This window comes from Erigeron canadensis, chromosome 9 (assembly GCF_010389155.1).
Source record: "Erigeron canadensis isolate Cc75 chromosome 9, C_canadensis_v1, whole genome shotgun sequence".
NCBI lineage: Eukaryota > Viridiplantae > Streptophyta > Magnoliopsida > Asterales > Asteraceae > Erigeron > Erigeron canadensis.
The window spans coordinates 37,664,731-37,682,784 of NC_057769.1; the positions used below are offsets into that span (position 1 = coordinate 37,664,731).

An 18,054-nucleotide genomic window follows, 5' to 3' on the forward strand; every position below is an offset into this window, starting at 1 on the left:
CCATCCCCATCGGGGATTAGATTTACATCCCCATACCCGTCCCCATCCCCGGTCAACTCAGAGATTTCCCGGTCAAATCGGGTGCGGGTATCGGATTCCCATCGGGTACAAGTATTTTTGCCATCCATACAATCATCACTATTCATCTTTATCTACACATATTATATTATGTATATATATATATACAATAGTAAGCTAGTGGCACCCTTTTAATAAAACTATTCGAATGCCATCTAATATTTTTAAAAATGTTTCAACATCATCTTCAAACCATCACTCAAATAATGTTCAAAAAGAAAAAAAAAATTACTCAAATATGATTGTAAGCAACTCACACATGAAATATTAGATGAATTTAGATTATTAATAAATGTATTGTAGAATTAAAAGATAAATTATATAAAAGGAGTTTTATTAGGGGGAAGGGAGTGGAGGGGGGCTAGATCGCGGAACAAATGTTTACTTATACAATCAAATAAATCTAAATAATGATTTGTTTTATGCCATAATTGATAATAGTTAAATTATTATTAAAAAAAACTAATAATATATATATATATATATATATAGGAGAGAAATCAAATAAGAAGGTGTCTTAAGGAGAGAAGGTCTTATGAACCAATCACAACGCAACATGTGGATTTAAAAAAAAAACACATTGACATTTTTGTAAATAAATCAAACTTTTATCAGCCTGGTTTTGGGTCAGCTTGGGTTATGATCAGCTTGGTTTGTCAGCTTGGTTGGGTCAGCTTGATCAGCCTGGGTTCTAGGTCAGCTTGGGATCTGATCAGCCTGGGTTCTAGCCCAAGCTGACCTAAACCCAACCTGATCCATCCCAAGCTGACCCAACCAAACCCCAAGCTGACCCAACCGAACCCCAAACTGACCCAAACCCGTAATCTACATTTGTGTAGATTGTGTGTAAATTGTGTCAAGCTAACCCAACCCCAAGCTGACCCAAGCTGACCAGACCCCAAGCTGACCCAAACCTGAACCAAGCTGACCCAACCCATAACCCAAGCTGACCCAAAACCCATAAGCTACATTTGTATAGATTATGTGTAAATTGTGTCAAGCTAACCCAACCCCAAGCTGACCCAAGCTGACCAGACCCTAAGCTGACCCAAACCTGACCCAAGCTGACCCAAAACCCATAATCTACATTTGTGTAGATTAATCTACATTTGTGTAGATTATGTGTAATTGTGTCAAGCTAACCCAACCCCAAGCTGACCCAACCTGACCTGACCCCAAGCTGACCCAAACCTGACCGAACCCAGAACCCATAATCTACATTTGTGTAGATGTGTAGATTATGTGTAAATTGTGTCAAACTGACCTGAACCAGGCCCCAAGCTGACCCAACCATGACCAAAGATGACCCAGACCCCAAACTGACCCAACCCCAAGCTGACCCAAGCTGGCCTAAACCTGACAAGACCCCAAGCTGACCCAGACAAACTGACCCAGACCCAAGCTGACTGACCAAACTGACCCAAACCAAGCTGATCCAACTCAAGCTGACCCATCCCAAGCTGACCCAACCCCTTAAGATCCCAAACTGACCAAGCTTCACAAAACTTTCATTTATTTACAAAATTGACACCGCACTTTTTTTTTTAATTTTGCCACATGTCGCGTCCTGATTAGCTAATAGGACGTTCTCTCCTTAAGACACCTTCTTCCAGGATCCTCACCCTATATATATATATAGATATATAGATACATGTTATTTAATATTTTAATTTTCAATTAGTCATAATTTTAAACCTAATATTTATTATGAAGTATTTGCAACAAATATAGAGGATCAAAAAATATTATTACAAATATGGTTTACAAAAATATATTACAGAAAATGAAATAAAATATATGTTTTCAATAACGGATCAATATGCTTTTAATGGTTTTCAACAATTAAATGATAAAGTCTGGTTATTACGTAAAAGTAATTTCGTTGCGGTCAGAGATGTGATAAATTGTTGCGTTGGGATATGAAATAAGGATGAGGGGGACTTAATTTGAGTTATGGTTTTTGCTATGTGTTTTTGCATGAGGGAGAGACAGAGATTGATTTTTTTTTTAAAGGACATTTTAGTCACACTCTATAAAATGAAAATAAGGATGTATTAAGATGGAGGGTAAATATGTCATTTCAGGTTCTTAATATTAAGAAGGGAGGAGACAGTTTCTTTAATAAGGGAACGAGCATGGTACCCGCGCAATGCGGCGGGGAATCGACGATGATGGTGGTGGCGACATCTATTGGTGTGGGTAAAAGTATTTGATTTAAAGGGGTTAAAAGATATATTTTCTAATATAATGGACTAATGGTGTAATTTAATATTAAGGGTTAATGGTGATTTAATTCATTAAGGGTATTTTGGTCAATTCGCATGTCCCATTCATGTAAACTGTCAACATAGGGGTTATAATTTTTATATAGTAGTATAGATATAGATTTGTTAATATAAGAAATCATGAAACATTAGTATTCTATTATTTATATATGTTTATCCGCGTATTACGCGAGAAATAATATGTTTTATAATGTAGTATCTTTAGATATACTAAAAGACAGAATTTACAATAAGTTATTGACCAATCACAACTTTAGATTTTATTAAATCGATTTTTTTGTTTTTAATTTTAATTTTAGTTTACTGTTTTTCTTTTCAATAATCAATATACACTTTTAACTAATGATTTCTTTTATAATAAATCTAACAATAATAATAACTATCAATATATATTCAATAAAAATATCTTTTATCTTTACCTTCATCTTTTTTTGTAACAACCCGACTAAGGCGGAAACACGAAGTGCCACAGAACGACATGGTACAAAAGATTTAAAGATAAAACATCAACATAAAGTTTCAAATTTCATTCAAATTCAAAAGATAATAAGTTCAAGTTGACGTTTAAATATCATTACATAACCAAAGTCGAAATCAAAAGATTAATTTGTTTGCATTACAAGTCCTTCAAGCAACAAGCAAATACAATCCATAAAGCGGTCCAAAAGGCTAATTTACTGTTCTAGACCTGAAAGGCATGAAGGAAAAAGGGTCAACTACGAGAGTTGAGTGAGTTCATAGGTTTATACTGCTACATATACGTACAACCACTTTAATACACGAGTTTAATCAAAAAGTTTCCAAGTATTTCCATCATAATATGTACACCCAAACCGTATGTTCAACAACCATAATAACAATCCATAATATGTCCCACATTATTTATTTAAGTCTTTCATATTCAACATTTCCGATGAGTTTAACTTGAGCCACTACTAAGACCCTTTCACGTCCAAACCAACATAAAACCTCATATAATCTCACATGTTGTCAATCATGTGTGTTAACCATAATTGGGTCGTGCCATGGAGACGACCATTAAAATATAAAGTAGACTAGAGTCACCTTTGGGCGCGGTTTACCCGGGACTCTCTTACGATGTGGATGCCTCTTTATAGATGGGCCTATGTCGGGTTGCGTCTCTTGCATCGTTTCCACATCCGTTTGAGTCATGTTTGCTATGTCCTCCAAAGAATGACCATCTACAAAAATTAAAAACGTATATATATAAACCGTATATATATATATATATATAAATGTAGCTCGTATACGTACCAAACATAGAAGTCAGCATCGGTGGAACACCCCCGTAATCGCCCATGTCTTAGGGCACAACATATAACTCGGTGACGGAACTTGCATATTATTCAAGAAAGGCATGAAGTTCGAATTGTTTGGATCGAAAATGTTACCGGGATTGATATTGGTATTTCGTGGGTTATGGGGGTGCATTTTTACTAATAATTTTGAGGTGGTTTTTATATGAAAATGTAAGAAAATGGGAGGAGGAGGAAGAAGATTGATATAGAAGTATAATATGTGTGTAAAGGTAAAATGTAAAATGTATATATCTAAAGGTAAATGGGGTATTTAATTTAAAAAGAATTTTTTTTTTTGAAGTTTTGGTCCAACTAGCCGTTCAAACGGTTAGTTTTTTCGCTTTCCACACTTTTTCCAGGCGATCAATATTTGTCGGATGGGTTTGATTTTGGCATTTGCCGCCCGCCAGAGCGGTGTAGCTGGCGGCGAAGGGGCGGCGTCGGGCAAAGGGGAGCCTCACTCCTCATAGCCTGAAGGTTGGGAACCAATAATTTGGGAAATACTCAGCAATAGACAAGTCTACGCCATCTCCAATAGACAATTTAATTGTACGTATATTTAATCGGACAAACTGTATTTACTTCCATTATAAAATATACTGTATCTGTTGGAAATTCTGAATAAAATACTTGTCATTACTTTACTAATTACAATACAATAAAAATATAAGCAAAATAACAAGAATATGATGTGAAACCGAATATGAGCAACAACTGGTTCTAATCCTGCAGAAGATAACAAAACAGTAACAATAACCGTAAAGGAACCGGGCTTGTGTTTGACACAATTCCCTTAAATGGATTCGTCGTATGTTCCCAGGGTACACTGGCTCAAAGCAGAGTACTGCCGGACTTAAACACTTGCCTGAAAGATGAACGGAACACGGGGATGGATGCTGTTTCAGGGAATTATATTGAGTTTTCTATGTGTGTGTTTTTCTCATATAATTCATGTTCATTTTCAAGATCATGGTATGATCGTTATTTATACACCAAAATGGAATTGAAGTTTCATAATGACCATAAAGATCATTAAACCACAAATTGAACGTAAATTGTGATAAATAATACGTTATGGAAGCCAAGTGAATTTCAATTCCAACTTTCACTTATTTATGACATATATTATTTATGATATACATAAATAATACGTTATGGAATTTTACTTCTAAATTTGCAATTAACACACCACTTTGAGATTGACATCTCATTCACCTTTAACCCAATTTGGACATGTCTTAGTACATTGTATAGTCTTGGCCAGAGACTATACACCCACCTAAGGGTTCTCGATATATGTCGCTCGATCATATATTTATCGATGTCCAAATTAAGAAAATACTTAGTTTTTCCAACGGTATCATTATTCAAGTTTATATAACTGGACAAATTTATATATATATGAGACAAGATGTAGGAAGGAATTGGTCCCAAAAGCACACAAAATAATTAATCCGTCGATACTTCTACTTAACCAAACATATATAGTACGTATCCAGGCCGACAACATACCAAAACCAATTAAGATGACCTTTGAATTCAAAGACTCCAAATAGCCGTATGTCATAGGCTAAATAAGTCGGACCTACCAAACAGAGAGAGCAAAACCATACAATCAAAACAAATGCCAAAGTCTCATCTTGCACAACTCGATCACTTGACCTACCACCCACATTAAAAAGACTAATATTATTGATCAAAAATCTCACATACAGTAATAATTTAAGAAAACCAAACACATATAAACTGATCGATGTTTTTTATTGCTATCTTTTAATCAATCTCTCGTTTCTAATTAGAATGAAATTATTAAGGATCATATATATGTTCATCGTCTATCGGCCGCCAGATGATAGATCAAGAACAATGAGGCAATTGTTAGTCATCTTTGTGACTTTATCCTCGTACGTTGCCAACAGTAGAGAGCGTTTTCCAAAAGAAGATTCATCATCAGCTCTACGACATTCTCCAACGTTGGAGAGAACGGCGTGAAGCATTGTGTGCATACGCTTGGCATTCTTTGAAGCCAATGCTTTGATTGCTTCTTGGAGGTTGGTAGAGGCCTCGTCATAGCTGTGTCTACATATTTGAAGGATCTCCATCTTCCTGTCGGCTTCATCATCATCCTTTTCATCAAGAGGCCTAGTGTTGGAAAGTCTTTGAGCTTGAATTGAACCGAGTTTGATCAACCAAGCGATGGATTTCATGGTCTTCTCCAAGACCTCAGAATTTCCATCCAAAAAAGGAGCTGCGACACTATTAGTAGTCTCGTGTGACGGCGACCCACGGAGCCGTAGTGTTGGTAGAACATTATCATCAGGGGATGATGTTTGAGGTTGAATGGATCCGATTATTCTTGATGGGAATTGGGATTGCATTGGTGGCTCAGAGATGGAACGAAACGACAATTGCATGGCCCGGGCCCATGTTTCTAGTGTTGGTATGAGTACAGGGGGAGTAGTCGAAGTCACGTACTCCTGCTGATGATTAAACTTATTATTAATGTTTTGCTGATGATGGGGAGAATGAGTCGATGATAACCCTACTACTACTGCAGCAGCAGCTGGGATGGAATAATATTGGAATAACAAAACCCAACAGTAGATGGAAACCATTATTTATAATAATGCATGCAAATTGCTGTACTAATTAATCAGAAGATTGTGTGATTCGATCAGGGACGTCCATCATGAAACAAACATCATATCTTACAATTCATATAATGTTAATAACAACAGCCACTGTTCAAAATGAGAGAATGACATTGATTCTAGGAACAATTAAGGCCCATATTTTTGTATACATACATAGTCAATCAACTAGTTTTGTGTACTGATTCATTTAGGGATATATTATGCCAAGTGGCCTAAAATTTCGAATGCTTTTGCTTTCTCATAACCTTAATTAGTATCAGTACCTATAAGAACTAACGATTCCATTAGATTGATGAAATGACAATAGTTCTCTTCTTTAATAGCTATATATGTGTGTCTGTGTGTGCGCGCACATATATATATATAAAGGCTTTATTTAGAGTACATATATTACTTTACATCTAAGTCTGGATCTTTAAAATAGTAAATAAAAAAGAAAAACATTTTGGGTTATCAACAATTTAACTAAAAAAAATTGAGAGAACTAAATACTTTATAATGTAATATTAATATAGATATGTGATCAAGTAATTATATATTTAATTACTAGATTAAACCTGTACAATTTACGAAAGGTTAAGATTAACCTTAAATTAGTAGACTACACAAAACTAATGTGTACTCGAGAAATAGAATTACGTTTCTTCTGTGTCTTTCTCACTAAGTATTAATGGTAATCTAGTTTCATGGATTTTTTTAAAGGTAAAAGGGGGTTGAGACAAGGTGATCCATTATTGTCGTATCCTTTTACTCTTGTTTGGAGATTTTGTCCCTAACATTGAAGCGCAATGTGCAAAATTCAGATTCCGTCTCATACCACCATCAATAATGCAATGAACTTGGGGTGATTAATCTATGTTTTGCATATGATCTTTTCAATTTCTTACGTGTTATTAGTTCAATTTCTTACGAAAGGTTTGGCACCCCGTTTGCATGATAGTACGACATATTTCTGTAATGTGATCAGCTCAGTAAAGCATGCTATCTTGAATATCCCTCCATTTGAAGAAGGCAGATTGCCCGTTAGGTACTTGGGTATCCCACTTGTCTCCTCTCGCCTTGTTTTGCGAGACTATAAAAGTCTTACTTAGATGTTAAAGAAAAGAGTAGATGATTGGCGCAACAAGTGTCTGTCCTTTGCCGGACGTTTACTGCTTATGAAGTGAGTTATATTGAGCGGTTTTTAGCATCTTAGGATCTCCATGTATTACTTATTAATAATATGTAATTTCTTTCCTAGTTGGTTACCGTTCATTGTTTGGGAAGTTAGTGGTATGTGTAGAAAAGTATAAATATATATGTAATATAGACACATGAAGCAACAGAAAATAGAGAACGAATTAGGCATAAGATTAAACATAGGTTTAATTACAGAATCTATCAAGAACAAAAGGATTACATCAAAAAAGAGGGTTTTGTAACAACGGTAAGAAAGAGGAGCTGCTCAAGGTAATCGGAAAACCCTATTTCTTGTTACACCTTTTGTCTCTCCATTTATTATAAATACAAAACTTAAACAATGCTCAAATTGTCCAGCATTGGTCCACATTTTCTTCATCATGCAAATGGTGCCCATCTTTGGTCTTCTTCTTCCTTCTTTCCTTATTCAAGCATCTTCTTTCCATGATCCAAGCTGCATTTCATCCTACAACATTGATCAAACAACAAGTTGGAAGCCTGCACAAAACATACTAAGTGAGAATTGACACAATTGATTTGTTATTTCAACAGTATGTTTATCTAGGGTGATGTATATCGCACGATTTGTGTAAAGTGAATTTAGTACTCAACTAAGTATTTTATTATAAAACTTACAAGGGTAAATCCCTTTGACCTGAAATAGAGAGATGCAAACTTGTAAAGTAAATTGTAATGGTAAAACTTAAGAAGGGGATGTGTTATCCCACTCGTATAATATAGGGGCTGAATGTGTAAACATATGAAGAGGAAGATATACAAACAACCAGTGCTTTGTTATCTTTTTCTTTGGTTGAATGGCTGCTCTCAATTTCTTGTGTTGCCATGCTGCTGCTCTCAACAAGACTCACCTCCACTGTAATCTCTGTCTCTGTCTCTCTCTCTCTCTATATATATATATATATACACACTAGCTTTCTTGATTGATATGATTACAAAAAAGTATGAATTTAGATGAAAGAAAGAAATGAATATGAATTTTAGGTGGTAAGAATGATAAAAGTGTGGTGAGGAAGAAAGTTGAAGAATTATTATTAGTAACAAAGAAGAAGAAGGCGGCGGCTCCAACTTTGCCACATATTTCTCTTCAGAATGGCAACTGGGTCAAGCTTATTTGCGGTGCTAGCTTCGAGGTAAGTTTACATTCTTAATTTAATTCAAGAGAGTATATGCCTTTTTCTATCAATATCCTCTTCTTAATCATATCATTTTTAATAATAATAATAATAATAATAAGTTTCTATCCAAAAGGGCGGGGTGTTTGGGATTTTTTTTCCTTTCATTTTTGCTGCAAAAAAATAGGTATTCCTCATATATAATATAATAATAATTATTGATTACTAAAATATTATGAGACCGGGTATTTGTTATTTTGCTTAATAACAGTGTAACGGCTACAAATGTTCAACATTTCTTTATCGATTTGGGGTTTTTGCAAGTTGTAAGCTAAAGCCAATTACATTGACTTTTGAATATCGATATTTGGCTTCTTTTGAGATGAGTGGTGTATTAATTAGGGATCATAGCATAGTTATCAAGGGGCCCTCAAGGCGCAAACACCTCAAGTTGGGCCTACGCAATGTGCGCAAAAAACGTGGGCCTGGGAGTAGATATGATATATTTTTTTGTAAATTTGATGATTGCAGGATCTGGTGGATGTTAGGAATCTTTCTCTTGTTTACACTCTGGCCGGAGGTTGATTCTATGTTCATTTTACTATTGCTTACTGATATCGAGAGCCTGAAAGTTTTGGCATGAATTGGTGCTTGTGTTTGGAACATATGGAAATTCTGTTGATCACAGCTGTTTATGTATTTGTTTTAGTTGATTGTATTGATTGTGCCGCTGATGGGGCGGTGGTGAATGCGGCGAATGAAGGGATTGATGTGGCGAGAGCTATATTGCCTATCCGAAGGCCTTGGGTTATGATAAGTGTCAATGATGATGAGGATCTTCACTTTCGCAAAGCCGGTAATTTCTAAAACATATCATGGTCTGATGCACGCCAGTCTTAGATTGTTTTGATGGAATATGGTGCTTCTTCTTCTCATATTTATTTACCGAGTTTTTTTTTTCTTTTTAAATTGTCAAATATGAACTTCTTTGTCACTCTAAAGTCTAAACGTTTTACATTTTGAAAAAAAGAAATAACTTCAGCTTTGAAGGTATTTAGCAACCAACTACAGTATTACATTGCCAGATTACATTTATCTATTTATTAAGGATATATATGGAAAGATGGATGGTCCATGTCATGGCATACATTCCCAGCAGACATAACCCAATCTAGAGTATATGTCGTAAACCACAATGTAGAAGTATTCCATGTAGGACATATTTGACATTAACTTCGTAGTAGTTTCTAACAGAATTTGATCCAGATGATTGCCCAATAGACTGCTCAAGACCATGTGAAAAGATATGTCCTGCTAATGCAATATCTCTACAGGGTGAACTTGGCTCATTTCAGGTCCTTTTCTTTTACAAGTTAACTATTATCAGCATTCATGCAATAAGGTAGATATGTTATTCTCTTTACACAGTAACATGAAATTTAGCAACAATTACAGTTTTGAGCAATGTGTATTATTTGCATATTTTGTATATATTTTTTCAAAATAAACTTTCAATCATGGCATTGCCCCTAACTAATGGTCTACAAGATTGTGCTTTAACATTTTTAATGCCGGATATGATATGTAGCCAGGAGTAATAACTGAGCGTTGCTATGGCTGTGGACGTTGTTTACAAGTTTGTCCATACGATAAAATAAGTTTGTCTTTTTCTTTTCTTACCATTTTTCCTCATATGCATGGAATCTTCACATATTTTTACTGATAAATGCTTTGACTTACACAGAAGCAACATCTTATGCAAGAGATGCTGCTGCAACATCTATACTTCTTGAAAGAGATGATGTCGATGCGCTTGAGATACATACCAACGGAAGGTAGCCCCCTTTTAGCTCAAATTTGTGGATTGATTTGGAATTTTTTCTCTGTGATTTTTTTTTTTTTTGTTTATGCTTCAGATAATTAAGCCTTCTTTCAAATTTAATTTTTAGAACAAATTTATAATTGGTTTAAAACAAAATCAGGCAAACTGATTCATTCGAAGAGCTTTGGAATGGATTGAGAGAATCTGTCAAACATCTAAGGCTTTTGGCAGTAAGTATAGAACCTGCTATGGTTTGTCATCATGTAGCATTACTTATTTGAATACTCCGTTAGAAAAAAAAGGAGGTAGGAGTTCCAAAAATACTACTTCTATGCTTTAATACAATCCACAAACCCACTGGTGTACGGGGTATGGGTGAAGTATGATGTAAACGTAAGGGAGGTATGATATAAAAATTTTGACGTCTACATTCTTCCCCATATGGCCATACCTCACACACCAATGGGTTTGGTTATTTTTGCTGTCTACATGAGTTGCAACATTTCCTTGATCACAATTTCTAAGCTAAATTCCCTAATTTCTTCAAGTTAATGTCACAACAATCTTTCAGTATTTGAGTTTCTAGTTGAAAGCTGAAAGTTTGTTTCAATCACTTATTCTACGTTGTTTTCATCATTTAAGGGAATTTGCGACAGTTTATTATGTGTGTAGAACCAGTAGTTGCAATCAGTAACTACTAATAGCCCTTTTTTCGTATAAAAACGTAGCAACTTCCATTTTAAGGTGTCTGGCACTTATTGCAAGTTTTTTCTTTCTATATATAAATTTAAGTTGAAGTGACGTTAATTGGCTCAACTCTTGGCACCAATATCTCTAAAACATTGTTTTTGGTTCCTTTTATATGAAAGCGGCACATTCATTTATTCACTCAATCTAATCTGGCCATGGGTTTTTTAGTAATTTTATATGTATGCATATAGAACTAATTCCTGCTATTTTTAGTACAAATGTTTGATGGGACAATTATATTCTTAAGAAAATGTCTAAGAGATATCCTTCACATAATGACAATAGATAATTCGTGCATTAAACCATTAACAACATGTATCTTTGAGGATGACATTGGACAAACAATTACATTTTTCTCAAAAATTGAAATGCTGTGAATCTGCGATTACATGGTTGACGGGATAATGAAAATAATCGAGTTTGTATTTCAAGAACACCTTGAGAATTTTATTTACCTATACTACTAACTAAAGTATATATCTTTGACATTGTCACTATATATTTCAATATTTGACCTTCGAAAGTCAGAATGTATCTCTTTTATAAATAGCAATTTAGGAATTACTTGATAACATGACTAGTTATGAGTTAATGCAGGTTAGTTTACCTTACATTGGTGATTCTACTGTCTCCCTGATGAACAAAATGCACTCTATTTTGGAATGTGATATCAGTTGCTGGAATCTATGGCAGGTTTGTAGTTTATCGATATACCTTTTCTGTATGGTGAATTTGATTACCAATTCTTGGCCCTCGTTGATGATGCTATGCCGTACTTGATACATAATTGGCTTCACTTGTGATTTTTGGGTACGCATCGTAATGCATCAGCTGTAATATGATAATCTATGGGATGGAGAGAATTCAATTCCTCAAGCTCCCGGTTATGTTATGTTGTACTTGATGCAAGGTATAAAAAATGAGAATAAATTGGGATTCTGAATCCCCAGCTAGCAACAATAAGACGTTGTAACTTCCATGTTGATTATCTTGTACTTGTTCTGATGCATGAAGTCCAACATGATTATATTTAGCTAGATGGTCGGCCGATGAGTGGAGACATTGGCCGAGGTGCCACTCGTGAATCCATTGCTTTTGCCCTTCGTTTGGCTTCTGCTGATGACAAACCTCCCGGTTAGTGTTCCCTCATTTACCATTTTCAATTTTTTAAGTAACCACACAAGGCTTGTTTCTATCTTTTATTGGTGGCCATTATCCACTTAGTTTTGTGGTAGCATATCTTAGGATAATTGTATAGAACATAATGTGTTGCTCAAGTTGGAAGCTACAAGTGCTTAATGCATGTTTGATGAATCTGAAAAGAACCTCTGCTGTCTTGAATATTTGTTACCATGACATAGGGTTTCTTCAACTTGCGGGAGGTACTAACGCTCACACAGTGGAGGGGTTAAGAAAAGAAAACCTCTTCCAGACGAGAAGTATATGTGGTATAATCTTTCTCTTTATATTCATGTTCTCCCGTTGTCCCATACTCCCATGGAGTTTTCAAGTCTATTAAAATAGCTACAGTTTACTATTTGCTCGAGATGGTTATTATAATCTTTTGTTGAAGGGTATTCTGGATATTTGATGAAGAATATAATTAAATATTTTGACCAATAGCCAACTGAAACCGAGTAGTATTTTCTGTTAGTAAAATGTCTAAAGCAATGACCTTAAATCAAATGGTGTTTAATTCACAATACCGTCGCAGAAAACTTGGAAAGTTCGTTGGTGTCCAGTTCAAATGCTTTAATCGGGGGAATTGCTTATGGTGGTTATGCCCGCAAGGTCAGTCAGTTTTTCTTTCAGTATGCTTTTATGATGTATGTTTAGTTTACTGATGTTAAGTAAACGACAATACAAAAGAAAAAGCCTTTCTTGGACTTAGAGCTATTTCCTCCCATGCGGATTGTTTTCCTTTGAACAAGGGATGCAGTGTAAATAACGAAAAAGCCATTGTATCTTGTATTTATTTACAAGAATGATGGTTTGTTTAGTGGGCAAAAAATGCAGTTCAAAAGCGAAAAAGACATGAGCTGTTTGGCCTTGTGCACGTGTTAATGCTGTTACTTTGATGGTGTTTTCCCAGATTGTCGGAAGGGTTTTGAGTCGAATGGAATCAGAGACCGGGCTTGTTCACATAGAATCTAGTCCAGAACATCTGTTAATGGCAATTACTGAAGCCCTTAACTTAGTAGGAGGGGTCAAGTCGTACACCACGAGTCCATGACCCATGTACCATGTTTAATTTAAATTTAAATAAACACTACATAAATTCAGTAATAACCTATGAGACTGCTTAGAGTATCATCTTTAAAGGTAGGTGAACATGCAAGATGAAAGGAAAGTGAAGGTGAATGGGCCTAGGTGAGTCCATCCATCCAAGGTGAATGGGTTCTTGTGGGTCCGGTTTCTTTTTGATATTAAAGCTTTTGTATTTTTGAATAATGAAGCATGGTATGCGTGTGTTGCACCGGACATAATTAAGAGGGTGCAGCACAATTAAGAGGGTGCAACCGAAAGAAAGAGAGATATCGAGAGAGGGTTGTGTGTGTAATTCAATGCAAATGAAAGAGGGGCTATTTTGTGAGAGAGTAAAATCTCCCAATTAGGTAATAATAAAATAAATAAGTGTAGATTTGAATTGAAATAGAGTAGAGTTGGCATATCGTGTCCGACACGACACGATAAGACACAAATACGATAAGATACGAACACGATAGGGTTAAACATGGATATGACACGATAGCTGATCGTGTCAGTTTTTTCAAACACGAACACGACACGATTTTTAACCGGTTACACGATAAGGGACCTGTTAAGAGACCTGTTAAGAGACTTGTTAAAAGTTACACGATAAGGGACCTGTTAAGGGACCTGATAACGTATCTTATCGTGTCTTATCGTGTCTTAATGTGTCCTTAACGTGTCTTAACATGTTCATATATATACTACTTGTCCTAGCGTGTCTTATCATATTTTAACAGGTCCGGACTGGTTAGGACACGATAACTATTCGTGCCCTAACAGGCCCGGACCTGTTCTAGGACATGATAACTATTCGTGTCTTAACAGGTCCGGACCTGTTAAGACACGAAACACGTTAAGGCCAAACACGAAAAAACCAAGTCGTGTCGTGTCGTGCTAACAGGTCCGTGTCGGAAATTGCCAGCTCTAAAATAGAGGAGCAATTTCGTACATTTGCATATTACATTTCCAACCCTTAGGAAGGAGAGTTATTGTTTTTCACAAAATAATATAGAAATATAGATAATCAACATAGAGAAGAGTACTCGCAAGCAAGACATAACCAACTAGTCATGGAAATTAGGCACAAATTACTGCTTTAAGTCACTACATCTAGAGTAGGTGAGTCCATCCATTTAAGGTGAATGGTTCATGTGGGTCCGGTTTCTTTTTTATATTAAAGCTTTTGTATAAATAATACTAATAACCAACATAGAGGAGAGTATTTATATAGCAAGTAAGACTTAACAAACTAGTTGTGGGAGTTTGGAACAAATTACTGCGCTAAGTCACTACATCTAAGACTAATTCAAAATTGGAAATAAGCAGTAACTATTTTAAATATCTTCACAACACCTATAATATCTTTTCTAAATAATTATAATATTCTTAATAATTTATAACATCAATATTTAACTCCTAATTATACTACTCAAGCAATCATTTTACACCAATAATCTATACCACTCGACGCTGTCACTATCACCATCACCAATTGTTGCCGCCGCTACCACCACTATTACTCGCCGCTGTCATCATCACCACCATACAGCCGCATCGCAAGCATGTGATTAGTTTTGGCATCATTGGGCCCAATGCCCATTATCATTCCAACATGTTCTTTTATTGTCTTTTCTTTTGATTTTGTTTTCACAACTATAGTTGGGAGTTTGTGGTGGTGATATAAAATATCACTAACTTCACATCTTTATTTTATTTTTCTCCCGCAACATTAAGAAAATAGCTTCATATTCACAACGTAGAAAAATAATGATATATATTTTTTCATATTTCAAAAAGTTTATAGGAAGGTATAGATGGTTAAAATCTTGTATAAGGTACGTGTAAAATTTCACCGTTATACGGTGAGATTTTTTATATTGTATTCCGACTGAATGTTTAAAAGGTATGAAGTTTTATTAGTTTTTTTATGACATAAAATTAAGTAAGATAGCCACCACTATTGATGTCGTGACCCACCCCCACCCAACCCAAACATCAAAACATAGGTTGAGGTGGTATATATAGAATAATGATAAGTTTAAAAAATGTGATTTTTAGACACATCTTTTGGTATTAGGTACATCTTTTGGTATACCTTTTAGACACATTGTTTCCCATCTAAGCTTAGATGGGGAACCCTTCATATACATATATTTTAATATTTGTTTGAATTTTAAATAAATACATGACTCCATATGATTTTTATGATTATAAAAACCAAATGTGAAGGTTCCTCATCTAAGTTTAGATGGGGGATAACCTCATACTCACTTCCCCATATATTTAATATGTTTATGTACTTCTGAATCCCTTATCTTATCTAATAAATGGAAAACGATTAATTTTTTTTATAGCAACTAGTGTATTGTTAGTTGCTCTTTATATTATAGTTTTGCCGTTTAAAGAAAAAAGGAAACCATTAGTTTTTTTTGAAAAATATTAGCTTAAAAATCATGTTAATTACAATATTATGCGCATGGGGAAATAAAGAGTGGAGATAAAGATACATAATTAATGGATTTCAAATGTTAAGTTTTGATAATATTAAAAAGATTGTTAATTTATTTTTAAGAGATTAATATTTTTTACAATAAAAAACAAACTACTAGTAAGAGAATGTTTGAGATCACATTATGAAGTGATTATATAATTACTACGTTTGTAAAATGTAAATAATATAAAAAAGTGTTTGTCTGAAAAAATTATTAGTTATTATAAAAACGAAGTTTTGAACAAACATCCACATGCATGTTTTTTCAAACGCATACTATAATTTGAAACATCATATTTGTTTTCTTAATCGCAATAACAAACACCACTCAAAAAGTAGTGTGTCTTGTCATTTTGCTTTCATCGGTAATGTATCATATTTGTTTTTTTAATCGCAATAATAAATACCACCTAAAAAACAAGTAGTGTGTCTTGTCATTAACGTAGCAGTACAACGTCATTATTTATTTCTTATCATTTATGATGATTTGGTATTTCAACATGTGGGAAATGTTTATTTAATACGCGCAAAAGTATCCATACATTGTGTCGGTAAGATAGCAGAGGTGATAGGTCGTAAAGTGTAATAGGTTATATAAGAGATATGTCATAGAGTGTGATAGTCAAATGTCTTAGCCGTACGGGCTTCGCCATCGGATTTAAAAATTCGTCGAAAGTATATCGAATAACATCTCTAATGAAAGAGCATGAAATTTTAAGAACACCTATATAATTTTTATGATTTATCGATGTACGATGTACGGTTTTTGAGATTAAAGATTTTGAATGAATTAGAGGAATAAAATGATTTATGGAATAGAGAGAAAAATGAGTGGTTGAGATTTGAGGAGGGGAAAAAATAAGTGATTGAGATGTATATAGATGTATTGTACATTATGCATTAATATGTGTACATTGTTAAAAAGTTGAAAGTTAGAAATTTTTTTAAGGAAACAAATACTTTATAATGTAGTAGAGATAAAAGGAAAATGATAAATTTTTCTAATCAATCCTCCTAATATATTCACTTGTTAACACATGTAATCCACTAATTCTCTTTCCTAATTTCACCCTCTGTTTTTTCACATGTCACGATCCTATTAATTAAGAGGATTTTTATGCTAAACAATTAGAATGATTTATCATTACCCGAGATAAAAATATACGAAAGATGTGGCAAATGTTTATTGGTCGTAGAAACTAATTCTTTAAAGTATTATAGTGCTTAGTGGGTCTACAAACAATTGAGGTTATAGTAAAATGCAATGAAAAGGGTATGCTAATGGAGCAAATTATGTCTGACAGCCTTGCAAAACGGGTGTCGATGGATGCTAGGGTCTATTCGAACAGGGAATACTTACTTTTCCTTTTCTTTATTATATAACTAAAAAAAAGTATTAGACTTAAGTCGATATAATTTTTAATTGTCAAATAAAATTCTATTTTACATGTAATTTTATAATTTTTTTTTTATTTAGCCAATTTAGATAATAAATTTTAAATTTAGATTTTACTTATGTTGTTATAATATAGAATTTTTGTTTTTAGTAATAGCAGGATTCTAACTTTTAATTTTAACCGTATTATTTATTATTATTATTATTATTATTATTTATTTATTTTAACAGTTTATTATTATATTATTTATAAAAAAGTATGAGTTCAATTATATCTCACCATAATTTAAATTTTATATAAAAAAGGAGCAAAATATTGATGTAAGTTTACGTTGTAGTCGTTTGTTTTCAGTTTTACCCCCAAAAGTTTAAAAGAAGCCAAGGTTCACACACTTGTCGGGGGCATTATGATACCTTGGGCTAAAATGTGAAAAAACCTATAACCAAAGTAGTTGTATATAAACAATTCAGGAGAAGTTATTGAGGGCATTACCCCCTAAGTTAGTAAACTACATCCGCCCCTTTCCCATTAAAGATTAGATGAAAACTCCTTACAACCTAGTATTTTAATCATAAAAATATGAAGACCTCATTATCTGTCTATTTTACAAACAAATACTAAAGTATTAGATTACATTATAAGGGTTCCACATGTAAGCTTAGAGACAACCCCATATTCATTTTTGCATAAAGT

General features: G+C 34.1%; 1 protein-coding gene and 1 long non-coding RNA gene across 3 annotated transcripts; one reads left to right on the top strand and one right to left on the bottom strand.

Annotated features, from left to right (window-relative positions):
• Positions 1-7,667: 7,667 nt before the first annotated feature.
• LOC122582125 lies at positions 7,668-8,243 on the bottom strand. The gene is made up of 2 exons (XR_006321100.1): positions 8,152-8,243; positions 7,668-8,013 (listed from the first exon to the last, which is right to left on the bottom strand). It is a non-coding gene; the product is annotated as an uncharacterized LOC122582125 (long non-coding RNA).
• A 55-nt stretch (positions 8,244-8,298) lies between these two features.
• LOC122582124 lies at positions 8,299-13,671 on the top strand. Of its 2 annotated transcripts, none has more exons than XM_043754484.1 (13): positions 8,299-8,391; positions 8,518-8,666; positions 9,180-9,228; positions 9,358-9,504; positions 9,903-10,003; positions 10,237-10,306; positions 10,393-10,483; positions 10,631-10,700; positions 11,818-11,913; positions 12,255-12,354; positions 12,582-12,668; positions 12,935-13,011; positions 13,313-13,671. In XM_043754484.1, exons 1-13 carry the CDS (start codon positions 8,331-8,333, stop codon positions 13,451-13,453), a joined length of 1,239 nt encoding a protein of 412 aa, XP_043610419.1. In that variant the 5' UTR covers positions 8,299-8,330; the 3' UTR covers positions 13,454-13,671. The 2 variants fall into 2 exon arrangements, with proteins under 2 accessions (XP_043610419.1, XP_043610420.1); XM_043754485.1 differs by having other exon boundaries at positions 9,915-10,003.
• Positions 13,672-18,054: the final 4,383 nt, after the last annotated feature.